The following is a 19,371-nucleotide window of genomic DNA, read 5'->3' as shown; positions in this document are numbered from 1 at the left end:
CTTGTCAACCTGTGTCGATACATCAAGCAATCATTTGAAAAAAGGTTGTATTATTCAAGCCAAGTATTCCTATAACCAGTCAGTCTAATAGTTTGCAAAATAACTTCATAAATATATTTAACACAACTATCCATTTCAGCAGAAAATAATGTCTTTATAGCAGCAGCAGCAACAACAACATGGACTAAATGGCTAGCAAGGAGTTTAGTAACATGCACTAATTGAAAAGAGGAGTACCTCAGTTATTCCATTTCAGCTCTCAGCCACATAAGAGCAGTCTCCGGTCTGGCACTCACGAAAATCTCTCGGTTCTCGGGGATCTTGAAGACTCGGAAAGCCTTGACTTCTTCTTCAAGTGTGATCTCCATTGTTTTCAGCAGATCAATGCAGTTTTTGATAGAGTACTCATCCACGACCTTTGGCTTATTCCTCTCATCCTCCACCTGCTTCGTCCTTATGTCCAAGTACTTCTCCATCATTGCAGCCACATCACCATTCGCCCCCCTCCTTCTCTTTGGTTCTTTCTCTTCTCCATTTCTTGAGGGTGCAGTAGCCAAATTTGGTTGAGTTTGCTCGGGCTCCACATCAATGTTTTCTTGCACGTAAACCTCCTCAACATCTTCATCAATCTGCACCCTTTCTCCTCCAAGATTCTCACCATCAACTGATGTTTCTCCTTGATTCTTGCTAGCTCCTCCAAGATTCTCGAGATCTAATTGGGTTGAGCAATGTGATGACTCGATAGAGGTGAAGTTATATGTCCCTTTTGCAGTTTGGCCTACAAGTTAAAGTGACAATCAAATATAAGATTTCAAACTAGAAGAGTAAACAAACATAAAACAATGACATGAGTATATGAATGAAGTTGATAACTAACCATCATGCAATTCTCCCAAAGCTTCAAAAAGAGGGAAGGCTTTTGTCTTGAACTTTCCAGCTTTAGGGTGTGACTACATAGTTGACAAGAAAATGATATTAGAGCATGCAACAAGTAATGAAACTTTTAGGGAATAACAATGACATTCTTACTATGATGATGTTTTTCCAAAGTGGTGGATCCGCTAGAATCCTGCACTGCCGGTCGTCCCATGAAACGCCGCTTTGCTTCCTTATCTCTTTGATCATCTTGTATTCTCTTTTCAACTCTTTTTCCTTTTCTTGGATTTTCTTCTTCTCGTACCTAGCATAAGGATTCTTTTGGTGGAATTTCTTCACTATCGTATTCCATGCTTCTGAGCTCCATCCATTTTGACCCTTATGTTCAGGTGTATCATGCTCACGAAGCAAGTCCACAAGATCTTTCTCAAGGCTTGCATTCCACTGTGCTCTATCTTCTGCATTTCCACATTGTATGTTAATGTACCTTTTTCTATCTTAACTATTTTGGTTTTAAGCAAATAAAGGGGGTGTTTGTTTCAGGGACTTTTTAGTCCCAGAGACTAGAAAAAGTCCCTAAAAAGTCCCTAGAAACCAAACGGGAGGGACTTTTTCTACAGGGACTAGAAAAAGACTCTATTGGAGAGTCTTTTTTGATTAGTCCCTGGGACTAGAAAAAGTCCTAGGACTTCTGAAACAAACACCCCAAAGTCCCGACAAGAGAAATAAAGTCACGGCTAGTTTATTACCTTTGGGAGACCCTCTCATCCTCTTTGTCACACTGCTTGTAGGAGGTGATGCTCTATCCCTTTCGACAGCTTTTTTGAGGAGGCTCAACCTTGGTGACCCTCGAGCAGTCATCATAGTGACTTCTGAACAATATTCATGACATGAACAACAGAAAAAAAACATAAACGTCTACACTATACTTATTACTACTACACTACAAATGACAAGTTATGCATGTCGATAATCAGCCCACATTTGATGAGCAATGGCATCTCTAAGGTTGTCGCCTTCATGGTTGATTTGATGATTTTGAGGAATATCACCGTCAGGAAGATCAACAAAATTCATGACAGGTATATTGTTTGGTTGGTTATCTAACCAACGCTCATCTCCTTTTTTAGATCGGATGATGTTATGTAAGATTGCCACCGCTGCTGGTAGCTTGACTTGGTTCTCTATTCGATGATGCGTGCCCACTTTTAGGATTGGGAACCGCTTCTTCAAGATTCCTAATCCCCGTTCGACGTGATTTCGTAACACGGCATGCCGGAGATTGAATAGCTCGCTGTGATTTTGGGGTCGATGGCGACCGCGTGCAAACTCCTTCAGATGGTACCGAACACCACGATACGGTGCCAAGAAGTAAGGTGTGTTGGCATAACCACCATCAACCAGATAAAACTTGCCCGGAGGTACATGAAACCCACTATTAAGTGCTGACTGGAGAACTTTAGCATCGGTAGCAGATCCCTCCCAGCCACAAGAAATGAAGGTGAAGTTCAGGTCCAAGTCGCACACGACCATAACATTATGGCTTAGGGTCCCTTTCCTATTTCTGAATGGTGCGGCTTTTTCTCCTGAAATTGTTATGGGAACATGTGTCCCATCAATTGCCCCAATGCAGTTCTGCAATGAAATACTATAACTTAGCACCTATAACATGAAGAGTAAGTTATCGATGTGGATCAAAGTTGGCGAAGCAAAAACCTGAAAATAAGGAAAGAATCTCGTGTCCGACTGAATCTTCGGATGCACTTGACTGGGATTTGGAGGCTTCAAAAAATGCTTGGAGAGAATAGGGATGATGTCAAAGAAATTCTTCATTTGCCAATGGAAAGTATCCCCGTTGTGACCAAACCGAACTTGAAGGTCTTCAAATGAAGAATTATGGGATAACATCCACAGAAATGATGCTAGTTTCTCTTCGACTTTAATTCTGGTATCTTTCACCAACTTCTCCCTTCGAAGATAATTAGCCAAAGATTTGAAGATACGCGGCTCCATCCTAAATGCTACCCGACAGTTTTTGACGTGCCCTTCGAGTAACTCCTTAACAAACATCTCGCCTGTTAGCGATGATGTATGACGCGGAATCCTCCGCTCCCTAAGAGCAACTCCATCGGTCTCTATCAAATGTAGTGCAGGGAAAACAAATAACATCATTTCGTCATCCTCCTCCTCCCTTTTCCTAACACGATCCCTCATTTCAGGATCCATTCCAAGTCTAAAGAAGAAAAATGTGGCTAGTTATTACTACTACACCAAAACAGTAAGAGTGCAAGTTGTACAAACAAACAGTTTACCAAAAAAAAAAACAACTGTAGTAAGAGCTAAAATTCTTCAACAACTACAATGTCTAGTATGTAAGATATTAACATAGCTCTCAGCTTACCAAAAAAACAGTTTGTAACACAGATCTATCGACCAAACAATAATAACCAACAGTACATGAATAAGGAGAAGATTAAAACAAGAGGATTAATCTACCTTGTCCTTCACGATGCTGCCCAATTCAGGGTCTTGCTGCAGCTGTGAGGCGGCGAAGCTAGCTTATATCTGGCATCATCAAAATATCTGGCATTGGAACATCATCTAACAAAAAGGAAAACACTAGAAAAAAAGGACAGCTGCAATGTGTACCAATGAAGAACAGATGATAATCATACACCATGAAGAGAACAATTATATAATCTACCAATGATCATACCCGAAGTATCTTTTGTTCGGACATAAAAAATCTTTGGAAGTATGTGCTCTGCTGCTAACAGAGATTAGGTTCACATACTACATTTTGGGACGAACATCATACTGTACTATCAGCAGCCAGCAACAAAAACAACATGCATTGTTGTTCCTCCAGATTAGATAGTCCTTCTTTATACCAAGAGATAGACTAACAATTATACTACTACTACAATAATTATGTCGAGAAAAATAAAACAAATCCAAATTACTAACACCAAATCGTACTGCTGACTCCATTTACTAACACAAAATTGTACTGCTGACTCCAGTACAAATTACTAACAAGGGGAAGACAGATCTTGACGACCACATTCGGGAAGACAAATCATGAAATAACAATTGATGCTAGTTCCTAGGAAACCCCAAGAAAAGTCTTGACCTTGACGACCACATTCGGGAAGACAGATCAATATTTGTCTAGGTTTTCATGGAGGGGGCAAATCAGTGCTGCTAGAGAGAGAGGCGGTGGGAGGGAGGGGGGGGAGGGAGAGAGAGAACTAACCAGAGATCTCCTCGCCTGCAGCAACCACTTCTCCGGAGCTAGGGTTTTGGCCGCGGGCCCGCGGCAAGGGGGCGGCGGGGGAGATGGGACAATCAGAGGCTAGGGTTCCGGCGGGCTTCGTGGCAGGTCGTCGAAGCAGGAGGGCACCCTCCTCCTCCGGGTAGGTTGCGCCGCCGTCGTCCGCTCGTCCCCGCCGCCTCCTTGCCGCCGCTTCTGTCGCTCGGGAGAGATGAGACGAGCGCCTCGCTCGGGGATTCCTTCCACGGGGTGCTAATGGATGATGTTTTCCGCGTGGGTTTGGAGAGGTTTGGGCCGAGGAAATACAACGCGGGGCTTAACCGAACGAGAAAAACTGGATGGGCCGGGTTTATTCCCCGGTGGGGGTAATCCCTGCGGACCCGCGTGGATTGAACCCGAAACCTCGCTGGGCTGGGCGTAACCGAACAAGGCCTGCACATACGGACTGTTAGCTTATACATTCCCATTTATCTAAGTTAAATTGGCTTGCACATACGGACTGCTAGCTTACTTACGCAATGCCCTCTTTTCTTCTACTATAAGAAAAACAACGCAGCCACAAACATGGGCTTCATGACAGGTGCGGCGTGCCGCCGCACCTCCACCTTCTAGTAGCAGATTATTTCAACTATAAGTCCTGGGTTTTAAGAGATCCCAGAAGATATCCTGCAGATATCTCTCTTAAGCATTGGAAGGCCTGTCGGTGACGGCGAGCCAACTTGGTGCTCAAAAAAGAGTCAGGTGTAACCTTGATGAACCCTTTCTGAGAGTTCACACCATCTCGCTAGCCCTACATAAAGGGAGGAGAGGTCTGCACAGCGGATCCAAGTTCTATATGGTAAACATCATCATCAAGCTTAGGACTAGATACAAACCCTAGTCGCCGAGTTGCCTCCAAACTCGCCGGGTTCACCATTGTACCATCGGACAAGAACGATTGAATAACACGATGGTACGTATTTACACCAATCTGTATGAATAGATGACTACAAATAATTAACAAGAAAAATCAACATCGGCTCTCTTCAACTTAAAAAGATAGAGCATACGTGAAAGATCTAACGAGGAGAGGTAGTAACTATGTACATGTCCCCAGAAAAAAAAAACGCTTTACAAGTTTTTGAACTCCTTGTGCCTTCAAATCTTGTTCTGGATCTTGGGTGCCACGACGAGAGGGTTCTGCTGCACGATCTTCTCACGGCCGGCCTTCTTGTAGTCGAAGTCGCACGCATGCCCGTCCACGTAGCGGTGCAGCGAGCAGAAGGTGCCACCGCACCTGCAGGCGAACCCCAGCAGCCCCACCTTCTTCTTGCACGCCATGCACCTGGTCGGCTTCTTCGCCGGCGCTTCGGCGGTCGGCACCTCGGCGGCGGCAGCTGCAGAGTGATCCTGCAGGCTCAGCGACGTCTTGAGGTTGAAGGCGAGGTTGGCCGCGTCGTCGGCCTTGACCATCGTCTTCCCCTCGACGGCGGGGGCAACCATGTCGGTGGCCTTGAGGTGGTCGCGGTAGCACTTGGAGCACATGTTCTCGGTCGCCGCGTTCCCGTAGAACCCGCAGCCGTTCGCGCACAGCACTGCGGTGCCGGCGCCGGCGGCCTGCGTCGGCGACGACTCCTGCCCGTGCGCCATCTATCAGCTCTGATCTTCTGATCGAAAAGGACGCGATCGATCGCTTGTCGTTCGGTTGCTCTTCGTCCTCGTGCGTGGCTTCTCTCTTGACGAGGCCCCGAGGTCGTCATCCCGTGGGCTTTTAAGAGGTCCCGCTACGCCGGGTGACCACAACAGCGTTTCACAGGCGAATTCGGACACGGAGACCGATTTCCAACCCTGGTCGGTCCACACCATACTACGGTGTTCAGTTTTGAACGTGTCCGTTCATTGCCATGAGATATAAAGATTCTATACATCTTTGTAAAATCTACATATATTTTTTAACATAATACGGATGCAAGCCTCATATATACGCGCATACACTCAATCATATGAACGCACATATACACATCCTACTTCTATGAGATCCTCCAAGAAATTAAGCGTCAGAAATTCTAAAATAAATACAGGATAAATGTGATCACCAGGATTTGAATCCTGGTAGGCTGAGGATACCACCGACCTCTAACCAGTCAACCCCGGGTTGGTTCACACATACACACACACAAAAAAAAAACAGTTACATATTGTAGCGTGCGTAAATCAACTACAGTGTCCATACACCACAAGTTTTGAGGCAGCAACGCTACTCTTTTTCTTTATCTCTGAATTCATATAATCTCTGGAAAAATTTTATGTACAACCTGTATTAGTAACACATGTGAGCAAGATAAAGATGCTATTTATGTAGTATAAAGGGACATACAGTATGGTTTTATGGAAAAATAACATGGCAATTTGGTAAAATTAAACCGGCAACCAACTAGACAAGTGACGACAAAATACCCTGGCAACTGGTTTTTACAACCACTGACATTTTTTATGAAATAACTGGCCAGGTAGGACTTAAATGGCAAGCGCAGCAAAATAATGCGACAGCTAGTTTGTACAACGACTGACAAGCTTTAGGAGACAACTGAGTATAATTGAACATATAAGCACAAAAAAAAAACACAACGATAACTAGTTTTTAAAACAATCACCCAGTTTTATTAACCAACATGGCAACTGGATAGAATTAAGATAAGTACAACAAAACACCATGACAACTAGATTGTACAATAATGGACAGGCTTTATGAGAAAACACGACAACTAGATGGAATTAAAATGACAAGCATAGCAAAATATTGTGTCAACTCGATTCTTATAAATACTGACAAGCTTTATTAGACAATACGGTAACTAGGTAGAATTAAAATGACAAGCACAACAAAACATTAAGGTAACTGAATCTTATAAGTACCGACAAAGTTTTATAAAATGACGTGACTATTTGGTAGAATTAAATTGGCAACCAGCTAGGCAAGTCGAACAAATCATTTATGGAACATTATTTGTATATGCTAATATGTTTTCTTTACATGTTGCTTAAAAATCGTCAACAATACAAGAACAATTTTTTTCATAAATAGTGACATAAGCTATTACTAGCAAAAAGGCCCGTGCGTTGCAACGGGAGAAAAAAATACCACACTCTTAATTTACAAAAAATTGTCTACGTTTTGAGAATTTGTAGTTACGACCCAAACAATGATGCTCTTAGCCTACAAAAGTGCAGTTCAAGATTCCACATGTATTCTATTTCAACACGGCTTGCTTATAGATTTAATCCGTACAAAGAAATGGGCAAGTGATCATGCATTTATTCATGGCATGTATGAAATGGGGTATTGTTATGGGCCGGTAAAGGAAAACGACAAAAACAGTCGATGAAACATTAGCACACTACATTATGTGCATCAAGGGCAGTTTTCAGTTTAAGCATCACCAACTTAGGGTTATTCTTGAACACTTTTTTGCACATGCATATTTCTTAAATACATGAAGAGGATACAAGATTTTTATTGCTTGTGATCCATGTCCTTATTTATTGGTTTTCTCTTGCAAATTTATCTTCAATTTTGTGTCCAATCTTGATTTTGCTGAGGAGTTTATCCCCGATCCGAATCACTACCGGTATGAAAGAAAGACGAATAATGTATTATTGATTAAGATTGCACCCTGGATAGTATTTTTTACAAAGTGTTAACAGGTAAAATAAAATTATATCCAGATTCTACATATTTTTCTAATCAAAATTGATATATGACATGTTAAATTTGGAGTTACAGTTTAGAAGATATGAGTATTTTAAAAAACATTTGATTTTGATATTTATTACGGGTTTAATGTCAGAAAAATCAGGGGGCTTTCTATAAAATAGCAGAACGAACTAAGAATACCTATTTCTTTTATTAGTAGGTATAGAGTAGTTGCAGCCTGCTCTTACTGTACCTAGCTACTAGTAATACTAGTACTTAGGGGGAAACTAATAGTCTTCCATTTGTAAAGTAAAATTTTATTGTGACTGCGGCCATACTTATGTTGCTGGCAATGGCAGAGCGACTTAGGGTGCGTTTGTATCTAAGGCAAAAACTAAACGAGCCTTGCTGGACAAGGTTAGGCGTTTGGTATGGACAGAAAAATCTAGCTTTTGGTGGCAATTAACCTAATAACCGCTGTCAAAACCTTGCTCCTAAAGTAGAGCCAATTTGGCTCGCCCATGCGGGCAACCAACAGGCGCAAAAAAATCAATTCCACTTCCCTATGCACTCGTAACATAACTCCCCTTCATGAGTGAGTCACCGTCCACGACGCGCCCACACCATTGGAGTTGTTTTATGTCATGTTATCCAGCGTATGACATGTTGCAACCAAACAACCAGGTTTGCTCTTACGAGCTCTTGCTCAGACCGGCTAAGGCCTTGTTCGGTTGTAGCAAAATTAATCCTCTAGTGGATTTAATCCTCTAGAGGATTGAGTGATCCCCGCTTGACACCAAAACCACTTGGGGACCAAATCCCTGCCAGTATGCAATCCACGTCACTCTTATGCATTCGGTTAGTCCCCAAGGGCACTGGACCACAGGGACAACAGTATTGATATAGATGAAGTGGTACATATAGATAACAACAATTCTCATGCAGTAATGACACAGATGCAGACTGAAGTGACAATAACACTGACAGTTTAAAACACTTATTATCCCAACAATAACAACAATTCTAAGATTTGAACAGGGCACAAATACTAACAAAAATAATAGCAATTTGGAGCATACATAATATATAATATGTTGAATAGATCACAAGAGCTTAATTATTAGTTCCTCCCAAATTCTTCCACGCTACAGTCAGTCGTTTCAGAAATAGTGTTTAGTTTCTCTACAAATATCACATGGACAAAACCCAGCGAATAGATATGAAGCCTTCCACTGAAAAGCGCACACAAATAGATCCAAGTCGCGGCACCTTCGCTCTTCTTCCGGAGCATTCTTATGTAGAACTCCTGCTTTTTGAAACCATTCAAACCCAAAATTAGTTTGAGAGTGAAATACTTGGCAGTTTTATTTCCAGGAATGGAAACAATGAGAAAAACATACATAAATAGTAGGTAAATCAATCTCTATCCTCTGATCTATGTTAAAAGCATCCCTTTTTATTTTCTAGGGACAAGGCATCATAGCAGTTTAGAAATAGACAATTACTACAACCACAAGAAAATCAGCCTAGCCTAGCTACAACACAAGCACTTGTCAACCTGTGTCGATACATCAAGCAATCATTTGAAAAAAGGTTGTATTATTCAAGCAAAGTATTCCTATAACCAGTCAGTCTAATAGTTTGCAAAAGAACTTCATAAATATATTTAAAACAACTATCCATTTCAGCAGAAAATAATGTCTTTATAGCAGCAGCAGCAACAACAACATGGACTAAATGGCTAGCAAGGAGCTTAGTAACACGCACTAATTGAAAAGAGGAGTACCTGAGTTATTCCATTTCAGCTCTCAGCCACATAAGAGCAGTCTCCGGTCCGGCACTCACGAAAATCTCTCGGTTCTCGGGGATCTTGAAGACTCGGAAAGCCTTGACTTCTTCTTCAAGTGTGATCTCCATTGTTTTCAGCAGATCAATGCAGTTTTTGATAGAGTACTCATTCACGACCCTTGGCTTATTCCTCTCATCCTCCACCTGCTTCGTCCTTATGTCCAAGTACTTCTCCATCATTGCAGCCACATCACCATTCGCCCCCTCCTTCTCTTTGGTTCCTTCTCTTCTCCATTTCTTGAGGGTGCAGTAGCCAAATTTGGTTGAGTTTGCTCGGGCTCCACATCAATGTTTTCTTGCACGTAAACCTCCTCAACATCTTCATCAATCTGCACCCTTTCTCCTCCAAGATTCTCACCATCAACTGATGTTTCTCCTTGATTCTTGCTAGCTCCTCCAAGATTCTCGAGATCTAATTGGGTTGAGCAATGTGATGACTCGATAGAGGTGAAGTTATATGTCCCTTTTGCAGTTTGGCCTACAAGTTAAAGTGACAATCAAATATAAGATTTCAAACTAGAAGAGTAAACAAACATAAAACAATGACATGAGTATATGAATGAAGTTGATAACTAACCATCATGCAATTCTCCCAAAGCTTCAAAAAGAGGGAAGGCTTTTGTCTTGAACTTTCCAGCTTTAGGGTGTGACTACATAGTTGACAAGAAAATGATATTAGAGCATGCAACAAGTAATGAAACTTTTAGGGAATAACAATGACATTCTTACTATGATGATGTTTTTCCAAAGTGGTGGATCCGCTAGAATCCCGCACTGCCGGTCGTCCCATGAAACGCCGCTTTGCTTCCTTATCTCTTTGATCATCTTGTATTCTCTTTTCAACTCTTTTTCCTTTTCTTGGATTTTCTTCTTCTCGTACCTAGCATAAGGATTCTTTTGGTGGAATTTCTTCACTATCGTATTCCATGCTTCTGAGCTCCATCCATTTTGACCCTTATGTTCAGGTGTATCATGCTCACGAAGCAAGTCCACAAGATCTTTCTCAAGGCTTGCATTCCACTGTGCTCTATCTTCTGCATTTCCACATTGTATGTTAATGTACCTTTTTCTATCTTAACTATTTTGGTTTTAAGCAAATAAAGGGGGTGTTTGTTTCAGGGACTTTTTAGTCCCAGAGACTAGAAAAAGTCCCTAAAAAGTCCCTAGAAACCAAACGGGAGGGACTTTTTCTACAGGGACTAGAAAAAGACTCTATTGGAGAGTCTTTTTTGATTAGTCCCTGGGACTAGAAAAAGTCCTAGGACTTCTGAAACAAACACCCCCAAAGTCCCGACAGGAGAAATAAAGTCACGGCTAGTTTATTACCTTTGGGAGACCCTCTCATCCTCTTTGTCACACTGCTTGTAGGAGGTGATGCTCTATCCCTTTCGATAGCTTTTTTGAGGAGGCTCAACCTTGGTGACCCTCGAGCAGTCATCATAGTGACTTCTGAACAATATTCATGACATGAACAACAGAAAAACAAACATAAACGTCTACACTATACTTATTACTACTACACTACAAATGAAAAGTTATGCATGTCGATAATCAGCCCACATTTGATGAGCAGTGGCATCTCTAAGGTTGTCGCCTTCATGGTTGATTTGATGATTTTGAGGAATATCACCGTCAGGAAGATCAACAAAATTCATGAAGGTATATTGTTTGGTTGGTTATCTAACCAACGCTCATCTCCTTTTTCAGATCGGATGATGTTATGTAAGATTGCCGCCGCTGCTGGTAGCTTGACTTGGTTCTCTATTCGATGATGCGTGCCCACTTTTAGGATTGGGAACCGCTTCTTCAAGATTCCTAATCCCCGTTCGACGTGATTTCGTAACACGGCATGCCGGAGATTGAATAGCTCCCTGTGATTTTGGGGTCGACGGCGACCGCGTGCAAACTCCTTCAGATGGTACCGAACACCATGATATGGTGCCAAGAAGTAAGTGTTGGAAATATGCCCTAGAGGCAATAATAAATTGATTATTATTATATTTCCTTGTTCATGATAATCGTTTATTATCCATGCTAGAATTGTATTGATAGGAAACTCAGATACATGTGTGGATACATAGACAACACCATGTCCCTAGTAAGCCTCTAGTTGACTAGCTCGTTGATCAATAGATGGTTACGGTTTCCTGACCATGGACATTGGATGTCGTTGATAACGGGATCACATCATTAGGAGAATGATGTGATGGACAAGACCCAATCCTAAGCAAAGCACTAGATCGTGTAGTTCGTATGCTAAAGCTTTGCTAATGTCAAGTATCATTTCCTTAGACCATGAGATTGTGCAACTTCCGGATACCGTAGGAGTGCTTTGGGTGTGCCAAACGTCACAACGTAACTGGGTGATTATAAAGGTGCACTACAGGTATCTCCGAAAGTGTCTGTTGGGTTGGCACGAATCGAGACTGGGATTTGTCACTCCATGTAAGCGGAGAGGTATCTCTGGGCCCACTCGGTAGGACATCATCATATGCGCAATGTGACCAAGGAGTTGATCATGAGATTATGTGTTACGGAACGAGTAAAGATACTTGCCGGTAACGAGATTGAACAAGGTATAGGGATACCGACGATCGAATCTCGGGCAAGTACAATACCGCTAGACAAAGGGAATTGTATACGGGATTGATTAAGTCCTTGACATCGTGGTTCATCCGATGAGATCATCGTGGAACATGTGGGAGCCAACATGGGTATCCAGATCCCACTGTTGGTTATTGACCAGAGAACGTCTCGGTCATGTCTGCATGTCTCCCGAACCCGTAGGGTCTACACACTTAAGGTTCGATGACGCTAGGGTTATAAAGGAAGTTTGTATGTGGTTACCGAATGTTGTTCGGAGTCCCGGATGAGATCCCGGACGTCGTGAGGAGTTCCGGAATGGTCCGGAGGTAAGGATTTATATATGGGAAGTCCTGTTTTGGTCACCGAAAAAGTTTCGGGGTTTATCGGTAACGTACCGGGACCACCGGGAGGGTCCCGGGGGTCCACCAAGTGGGGTCACCTGCCCCGGGGGGGCACATGGGCTGTAGGGAGTGCTCCTTGGCCTACATGGGCCAAGGGCACCAGCCCCACTAAGGCCCATGCGCCTAGAAGGGGAGAGGGGGCAAACCCTAAGGGCATATGGGCCCTAAGGCCCATACACCCCGCGCCTCCCTCTCCTCCCCCCCTTGGCCGCCACCCCTTGGCCATCTAGGGCTGCCGCCCCCCCTAGGGGTGGGAACCCTAGAGGGGGTGCAGCACCTCCCCTTCCCCTATATATATGAGGCCTAGGGGGCTGCCCATAACACACGCGATTCAATCTCTCTTGGTGCAGCCCTGCGTCTCTTCTTCCTCCTCTTCTGTGGTGCTTGGCGAAGCCCTGCAGGATAGCCACGCTCCTCCATCACCACCACGCCGTTGTGCTGCTGCTGGATGGAGTCTTCCTCAACCTCTCCCTCTCTCCTTGCTGGATCAAGGCATGGGAGACGTCACCGGGCTGTACGTGTGTTGAACGCGGAGGTGCCGTCCGTTCGGCACTTGATCATCGGTGATTTGAATCACGACGAGTACGACTCCATCAACCCCGTTCACTTGAACGCTTCCGCTTAGCGATCTACAAGGGTATGTAGATGCACTCTCCTCCCCCTCGTTGCTAGTCTCTCCATAGATAGATCTTGGTGACACGTAGGAAATTTTTGAATTTCTGCTACGTTCCCCAACAGTGGCATCATGAGCTAGGTCTATTGCGTAGATTCTATGCACGAGTAGAACACAAAGTAGTTGTGGGCGTTGATTTTGTTCAATATGCTTGCCGTTACTAGTCTTATCTTGATTCGGCGGCATCGTGGGATGAAGCGGCCCAGATCAACCTTACACATACTCTTACGTGAGACCGGTTCCACCGACAAACATGCACTAGTTGCATAAGGTGGCTGGCGGGTGTCTGTCTCTCCCACTTTAGTCGGATCGGATTCGATGAAAAGGGTCCTTATGAAGGGTAAATAGCAATTGGCATATCACGTTGTGGTCTTTGAGTAGGTAAGAAACGTTCTTGCTAGAAACCCATAGCAGCCACGTCAAACATGCGAACAACAATTAGAGGACGTCTAACTTGTTTTTGCAGGGTATGCTATGTGATGTGATATGGCCAAAGGATGTGATGAATGATATATGTGATGTATGAGATGATCATGTTCTTGTAATAGGAATCACGACTTGCATGTCTTTGAGTATGACAACCGGCAGGAGCCATAGGAGTTGTCTTAATTTATTTATGACCTGCGTGTCAACATAAACATCATTTAATTACTTTACTTTATTGCTAAATGTTAGCTGTAGTAGTAGAAGTAATAGTTGGCGAGACAACTTCATGAAGACACGATGATGGAGATCATGATGATGGAGATCATGGTGTCATGCCGGTGACGATGATGATCATGGAGCCCCGAAGATGGAGATCAAAAGGAGAAAAGTGATGATGGCCATATCATGTCACTATTTGATTGCATGTGATGTTTATCATGTTTATACATCTTATTTGCTTAGAACGACGGTAGTAAATAAGATGATCCCTTACAACAATTTCAAGAAGTGTTCTCCCCTAACTGTGCACCGTTGCGACAGTTCGTGTTTCGAAGCACCACGTGATGATCGGGTGTTAGATTCTAACGTTCACATACAACGGGTGTAAGACAGATTTACACACGCGAAACACTTAGGGTTAACTTGACGAGCCTAGCATGTACAGACATGGCCTCGGAACACAGAAGACCGAAAGGTCGAGCATGAGTCGTATAGAAGATACGATCAACATGAAGATGTTCACCGACGTTGACTAGTCCGTCTCACGTGATGATCGGACACAGGCTAGTTGACTCGGATCATGTAATCACTTAGATGACTAGAGGGATGTCTATCTGAGTGGGAGTTCATAAGATGAACTTAATTATCCTGAACATAGTTAAAAGGATTTTGCAAATTATGTCGTAGCTCGCGCTTTAGTTCTACTGTTTAGATATGTTCCTAGAGAAAAAATTAGTTGAAAGTTGATAGTAGCAATTATGCGGACTAGATCCGTAAACTGAGGATTGTCCTCATTGCTTCGTAGAAGGCTTATGTCCTTAATGCACCGCTCAGTGTGCTGAACCTCGAACGTTGTCTGTGGATGTTGCGAACATCTGACATACACATTTTGATAACTACGTGATAGTTCAGTTAAACGGTTTAGAGTTGAGGCACCGAAGACGTTTTTGAAACGTCGCGAAACATATGAGATGTTTCGAGGGCTGAAATTGGGATTTCAGGCTCGTGCCCACGTCAAGAGGTATAAGACCTCCGACGATTTTCTTAATCTGCAAACTAAGGGAGAAAAGCTCAATTGTTGAGCTTGTGCTCAGATTGTCTGAGTACAACAATCATTTGAATCTAGTGGGAGTTAATCTTCCAGATGAGATAGTGATGGTTCTCCGAAGTCATTACCACCAAGCTGCTAGAGCTTCGTGATGAACTATGATATATCAGGGACATATATGATGATCCTTGCGATATTCGTGATGTTTGACACCACGAAAGTAGAAATCAAGAAGGAGAATCAATTGTTGATGGTTAGTGAAACCACTAGTTTCAAGAAGGGCAAGGGCAAGAAGGGATACTTCGTGAAACGGCAAATCAGCTGCTGCTCTAGTGAAGAAACCCAAGGTTGAACCCAAACCCGAGACTAAGTGCTTCTGTAATAAGAGGAACAGCCACTGGAGCGGAATTACCCTAGATACTTGGTAGATGAGAAGGCTGGCAAGGTCGATAGAAGTATATTGATATACATTGTGTTGATGTGTACTTTACTGGTACTCCTAGTAGCACCAGGGTATTAGATACCGGTTCGGTTGCTAAGTGTTAGTAACTCGAAATAAAAGCTGCGGAATAAACGGAGACTAGCTAAAGGTGAGATAACGATATGTATTGGAAGTATTTCCAAGGTTGATCAAATATCGTACGCTCCCTCTACCATCGAGATTGGTGTTTGCGTTGAGCATAGACATGATTGGATTATGTCTATCGCAATACGGTTATTCATTTAAGGAGAATAATGGTTACTCTGTTTATTTGAATAATACCTTCAATGGTCTTACACCTAAAATGAATGGTTTATTGAATCTCGATCATAGTGATACACATGTTCATGCCAAAAGATAGTAATGATAGTACCACCTACTTGTGGCACTGCCACGTAAGTCATATCGGTATAAAACGCATGAAGAAGCTCCATGTTGATGGATCTTTGGACTCACTCATTTTTGAAAAGTTTGAGACATGCAAACCGTGTCTATTGGTGTATATGCATGAAGAAACTCCATGCAGATGGATCGTTTGGACTCACTTGATTTTGAATCACTTGAGACATGCAAATCATACCACATGGGCAAGATGACTGAAAGCCTCGGTTTCAGTAAAATGGAACTAGAAAGCAACTTGCTGGAAGTAATACATTTTGATGTGTGCAGTCCAATGAGTGCTGAGGCGTGTAGTGGATATCGTTATGGTTTTACTTCACAGATGATTTGAGTAGATGTTGAGAATATTTACTTAATGAATCACGAGTCTGAATTATTGAAAGGTTCAAGTAATTTCAGGGTGAAGTTGAAAGATCGTCGTGACAAGAGGATAAAAGATCTATGATATGATTATAGAGATGAATATCTGAATTACGAGTTTGGCACAGAATTAAGACATTGTGGAAATTGTTTCACAACTAATACAACCTGGAACACCATAGTGTGATGGTGTGTCCGAACATCATAACTGCACCCTATTGGATATGATGCATACCATGATGTTTCTTATCGAATTACCATAATAGTTTATGGGTTAGGCATTGGAGACAACCACATTCACTTTAAATAGGGCACCACGTAATTCCGATGAGATGACACCGTATGAACTATGGTTTAGAGAAACCTAAGCTGTCATTTCTTAAAGGTTTGGGGCTGCGATGCTTATGTGAAAAAATTTCAGGCTGATAAGCTCGAACCCAAAGCGGATAAATGCATCTTCATAGGACACCCAAAACAGTTGGGTATACCTTCTGCCTCAGATCCGAAAGCAATAAGGGATTGTTTCTAGAATCGGGTCCTTTCTCGAGGAAAAGTTTCTCTCGAAAGAATTGAGTGGGAGGATGGTGGAGACTTGATGATCGGATCAAGTCACTCCCAAACCTCGTCGGATGACAAGGATGCGTACTACTTCAGAGTGGTACATAATCCTGTCTTGGAAGTCATGTTGCTAGACAACAATGATCCTACGAGCTATGGAGAAGCGATGGTGGGCCTGGATTCCGATAAATGGCTCGAGGCCATATAATCCGAGAGAGGATCCATATATGAAAACAAAGTGTAGACTTTGGAAGAACTACTTGATGGTCGTAAGGCTGTTAGGTACAGATGGATTTTAAAAGGAAGACGGACAATGATGATAATTATCACCATTAAGAAAGCTCGACTTGTCGTTAAGATGTTTTCCGACAAGTTCAAGGAGTTGACTATGATGAGACTTTCTCACTCATAGCGATGCTAGGAGTCTGTTGGAATTATATTAGCGATTACTGCGTTATTTATGAAATCTTGCAGATAGGATGTCAAAACATTGTTTCCTCATGATTTTCTTGAGGAAAGGTTGTATGTGATACAACCGGAAGGTTTTATCAATCCTGAAAGATGCTAATAAGTATGCAAAGCTCCAGCAATCCTTCTAAGGACTGGAGTAAGCATCTCGGAGTTGGAATGTATGCTTTGATGAGATGATCAAAGATTTTGGTGTATACAAAGTTTATGAGAAACTTGTATTTCCAAAGAAGTGAGTTGGAGCACTATAGAATTTCTGATGAGTATATGTTGTTGACATATTAAGGATCAGAAATGATGTAGAATTTCTGGAAAGCATATAGGGTTATTTGGAAAGTGTTTTTCAATGGAAAGCCTAGATTAAGCTACTTGAACATTGAGCATCAAGATCTGTAAGGATAGATCAAAACGCTTAATGGTACTTTCAAATGAGCACATACCTTGACATGATCTTGAAGGTGTTCAAAATGGATCAGTTAAAGAAGGAGTTCTTGCCTGAGTTGTAAGGTATGAAGTTAAGACTTAAAGCTCGACCACGGCAGAATAGAGAGAAAGGACGAAAGTCGTCCCTTATGCTTAAGACATAGGCTCTACAGTATGCTATGCTGTGTACCGCACCTGAAGTGTGCCTTGCCATGAGTCAGTCAGGGGGTACAAGAGTGATCCAAGAATGGATCACAGGACAGCGGTCAAAGTTATCCTTAGTAACTAGTGGACTAAGGAATTTTTCTCGATTATGGAGGTGGTAAAAGAGTTCGTCGTAAAGGGTTACGTCGATGCAAGCTTAACACCTATCCGGATAGCTCTGAGTAGAGATACCGGATACGTATAATGGAGCAACAATTTAGAATAGCTCCAAGTAGAACAGTTATTTGGAATAGCTCCAAATAGAACGTGGTAGATACATCTAGGAGATGACATAGAGATTTGTAAAGCACACACGGATCTGAAAGGTTCAGACCCGTTGACTAAAACCTCTCTCACGAGCAACATGATCAAACCTAGAACTAATTGAGTGTTAATCACATAGTGATGTGAACTAGACTACTGACTCTAGTAAACTCTTGGGTGTTAGTCACATGGCGATGTGACCTGTGAGTGTTAATCACATGGCGATGTGAACTAGATTATTGACTCTAGTGCAAGTGGGAGACTGTTGGAAATATGCCCTAGAGGCAATAATAAATTGATTATTATTATATTTCCTTGTTCATGATAATCGTTTATTATCCATGCTAGAATTGTATTGATAGGAAACTCAGATACATGTGTGGATACATAGACAACACCATGTCCCTAGTAAGCCTCTAGTTGACTAGCTCATTGATCAATAGATGGTTACGGTTTCCTGACCATGGACATTGGATGTCGTTGATAACTGGATCACATCATTAGGAGAATGATGTGATGGACAAGACCCAATCCTAATCATAGCACCAGATCGTGTAGTTCGTATGCTAAAGCTTTGCTAATGTCAAGTATCATTTCCTTAGACCAAGAGATTGTGCAACTCCCGGATACCGTAGGAGTGCTTTGGGTGTGCCAAACGTCACAACGTAACTGGGTGATTATAAAGGTGCACTACAGGTATCTCCGAAAGTGTCTGTTGGGTTGGCACGAATCGAGACTGGGATTTGTCACTCCGTGTAAGCGGAGAGGTATCTTTGGGCCCACTCGTGAAGGAAATATGCCCTAGAGGCAATAATAAAGTTATTATTTATTTCCTTATATCATGATAAATGTTTATTATTCATGCTAGAATTGTATTAACCGGAAACATAATACATGTGTGAATACATAGACAAACAGAGTGTCACTAGTATGCCTCTACTTGACTAGCTCGTTAATCAAAGATGGTTATGTTTCCTAACCATGAACAAAGAGTTGTTATTTGATTAACGAGGTCACATCATTAGTTGAATGATCTGATTGACATGACCCATTCCATTAGCTTAGCACCCGATCGTTTAGTATGTTGCTATTGCTTTCTTCATGACTTATACATGTTCCTATAACTATGAGATTATGCAACTCCCGTTTACCGGAGGAATACTTTGTTTACTACCAAACGTCACAACGTA

At 42.3% G+C, this 19,371-nt stretch overlaps 3 protein-coding genes across 3 annotated transcripts; all 3 read right to left on the bottom strand.

Moving 5' to 3' along the window:
- Positions 1 to 242: 242 nt before the first annotated feature.
- Positions 243 to 3,117, bottom strand: LOC123129825 (uncharacterized). Its single transcript, XM_044549834.1, has 5 exons — positions 2,952 to 3,117; positions 1,626 to 1,748; positions 1,030 to 1,334; positions 878 to 950; positions 243 to 778 (listed from the first exon to the last, which is right to left on the bottom strand). The coding sequence occupies exons 1-5, from the start codon at positions 3,100 to 3,102 to the stop codon at positions 243 to 245; spliced, it is 1,188 nt and encodes a 395-aa protein (XP_044405769.1). The 5' UTR covers positions 3,103 to 3,117.
- A 1,990-nt stretch (positions 3,118 to 5,107) lies between these two features.
- On the bottom strand, positions 5,108 to 5,858 carry LOC123131408 (zinc finger A20 and AN1 domain-containing stress-associated protein 12-like). The gene has a single exon (XM_044551092.1). It carries the CDS (start codon positions 5,777 to 5,779, stop codon positions 5,288 to 5,290), a length of 492 nt encoding a protein of 163 aa, XP_044407027.1. The 5' UTR covers positions 5,780 to 5,858; the 3' UTR covers positions 5,108 to 5,287.
- Positions 5,859 to 9,847: 3,989 nt separating this feature from the next.
- Positions 9,848 to 11,112, bottom strand: LOC123129824 (uncharacterized). Its single transcript, XM_044549833.1, has 4 exons — positions 10,998 to 11,112; positions 10,401 to 10,705; positions 10,249 to 10,321; positions 9,848 to 10,149 (listed from the first exon to the last, which is right to left on the bottom strand). The coding sequence occupies exons 1-4, from the start codon at positions 11,110 to 11,112 to the stop codon at positions 9,848 to 9,850; spliced, it is 795 nt and encodes a 264-aa protein (XP_044405768.1).
- Positions 11,113 to 19,371: the final 8,259 nt, after the last annotated feature.

The sequence above is a fragment of the Triticum aestivum genome, chromosome 6A, assembly GCF_018294505.1.
Source record: "Triticum aestivum cultivar Chinese Spring chromosome 6A, IWGSC CS RefSeq v2.1, whole genome shotgun sequence".
NCBI classification, from domain to species: domain Eukaryota; kingdom Viridiplantae; phylum Streptophyta; class Magnoliopsida; order Poales; family Poaceae; genus Triticum; species Triticum aestivum.
The sequence above is the reverse complement of the archived record's forward strand: the minus strand, read 5'-3'. Positions and strand labels throughout refer to the sequence as shown.

Coding starts and splice junctions, on each gene's coding strand:
- LOC123129825 (XM_044549834.1), bottom strand. CDS start 3,102: ATGGATCCTGAAATGAGGGATCGTGTTAGGAAAAGGGAGGAGGAGGAT. Junction 951..1,029: donor TTTGGAAAAACATCATCATA/GTAAGAATGTCA, acceptor TCAACTATGTAG/TCACACCCTAAAGCTGGAAA. Junction 779..877: donor TTTGGGAGAATTGCATGATG/GTTAGTTATCAA, acceptor TTTAACTTGTAG/GCCAAACTGCAAAAGGGACA.
- LOC123131408 (XM_044551092.1), bottom strand. CDS start 5,779: ATGGCGCACGGGCAGGAGTCGTCGCCGACGCAGGCCGCCGGCGCCGGC.
- LOC123129824 (XM_044549833.1), bottom strand. CDS start 11,112: ATGATGACTGCTCGAGGGTCACCAAGGTTGAGCCTCCTCAAAAAAGCT. Junction 10,322..10,400: donor TTTGGAAAAACATCATCATA/GTAAGAATGTCA, acceptor TCAACTATGTAG/TCACACCCTAAAGCTGGAAA. Junction 10,150..10,248: donor TTTGGGAGAATTGCATGATG/GTTAGTTATCAA, acceptor TTTAACTTGTAG/GCCAAACTGCAAAAGGGACA.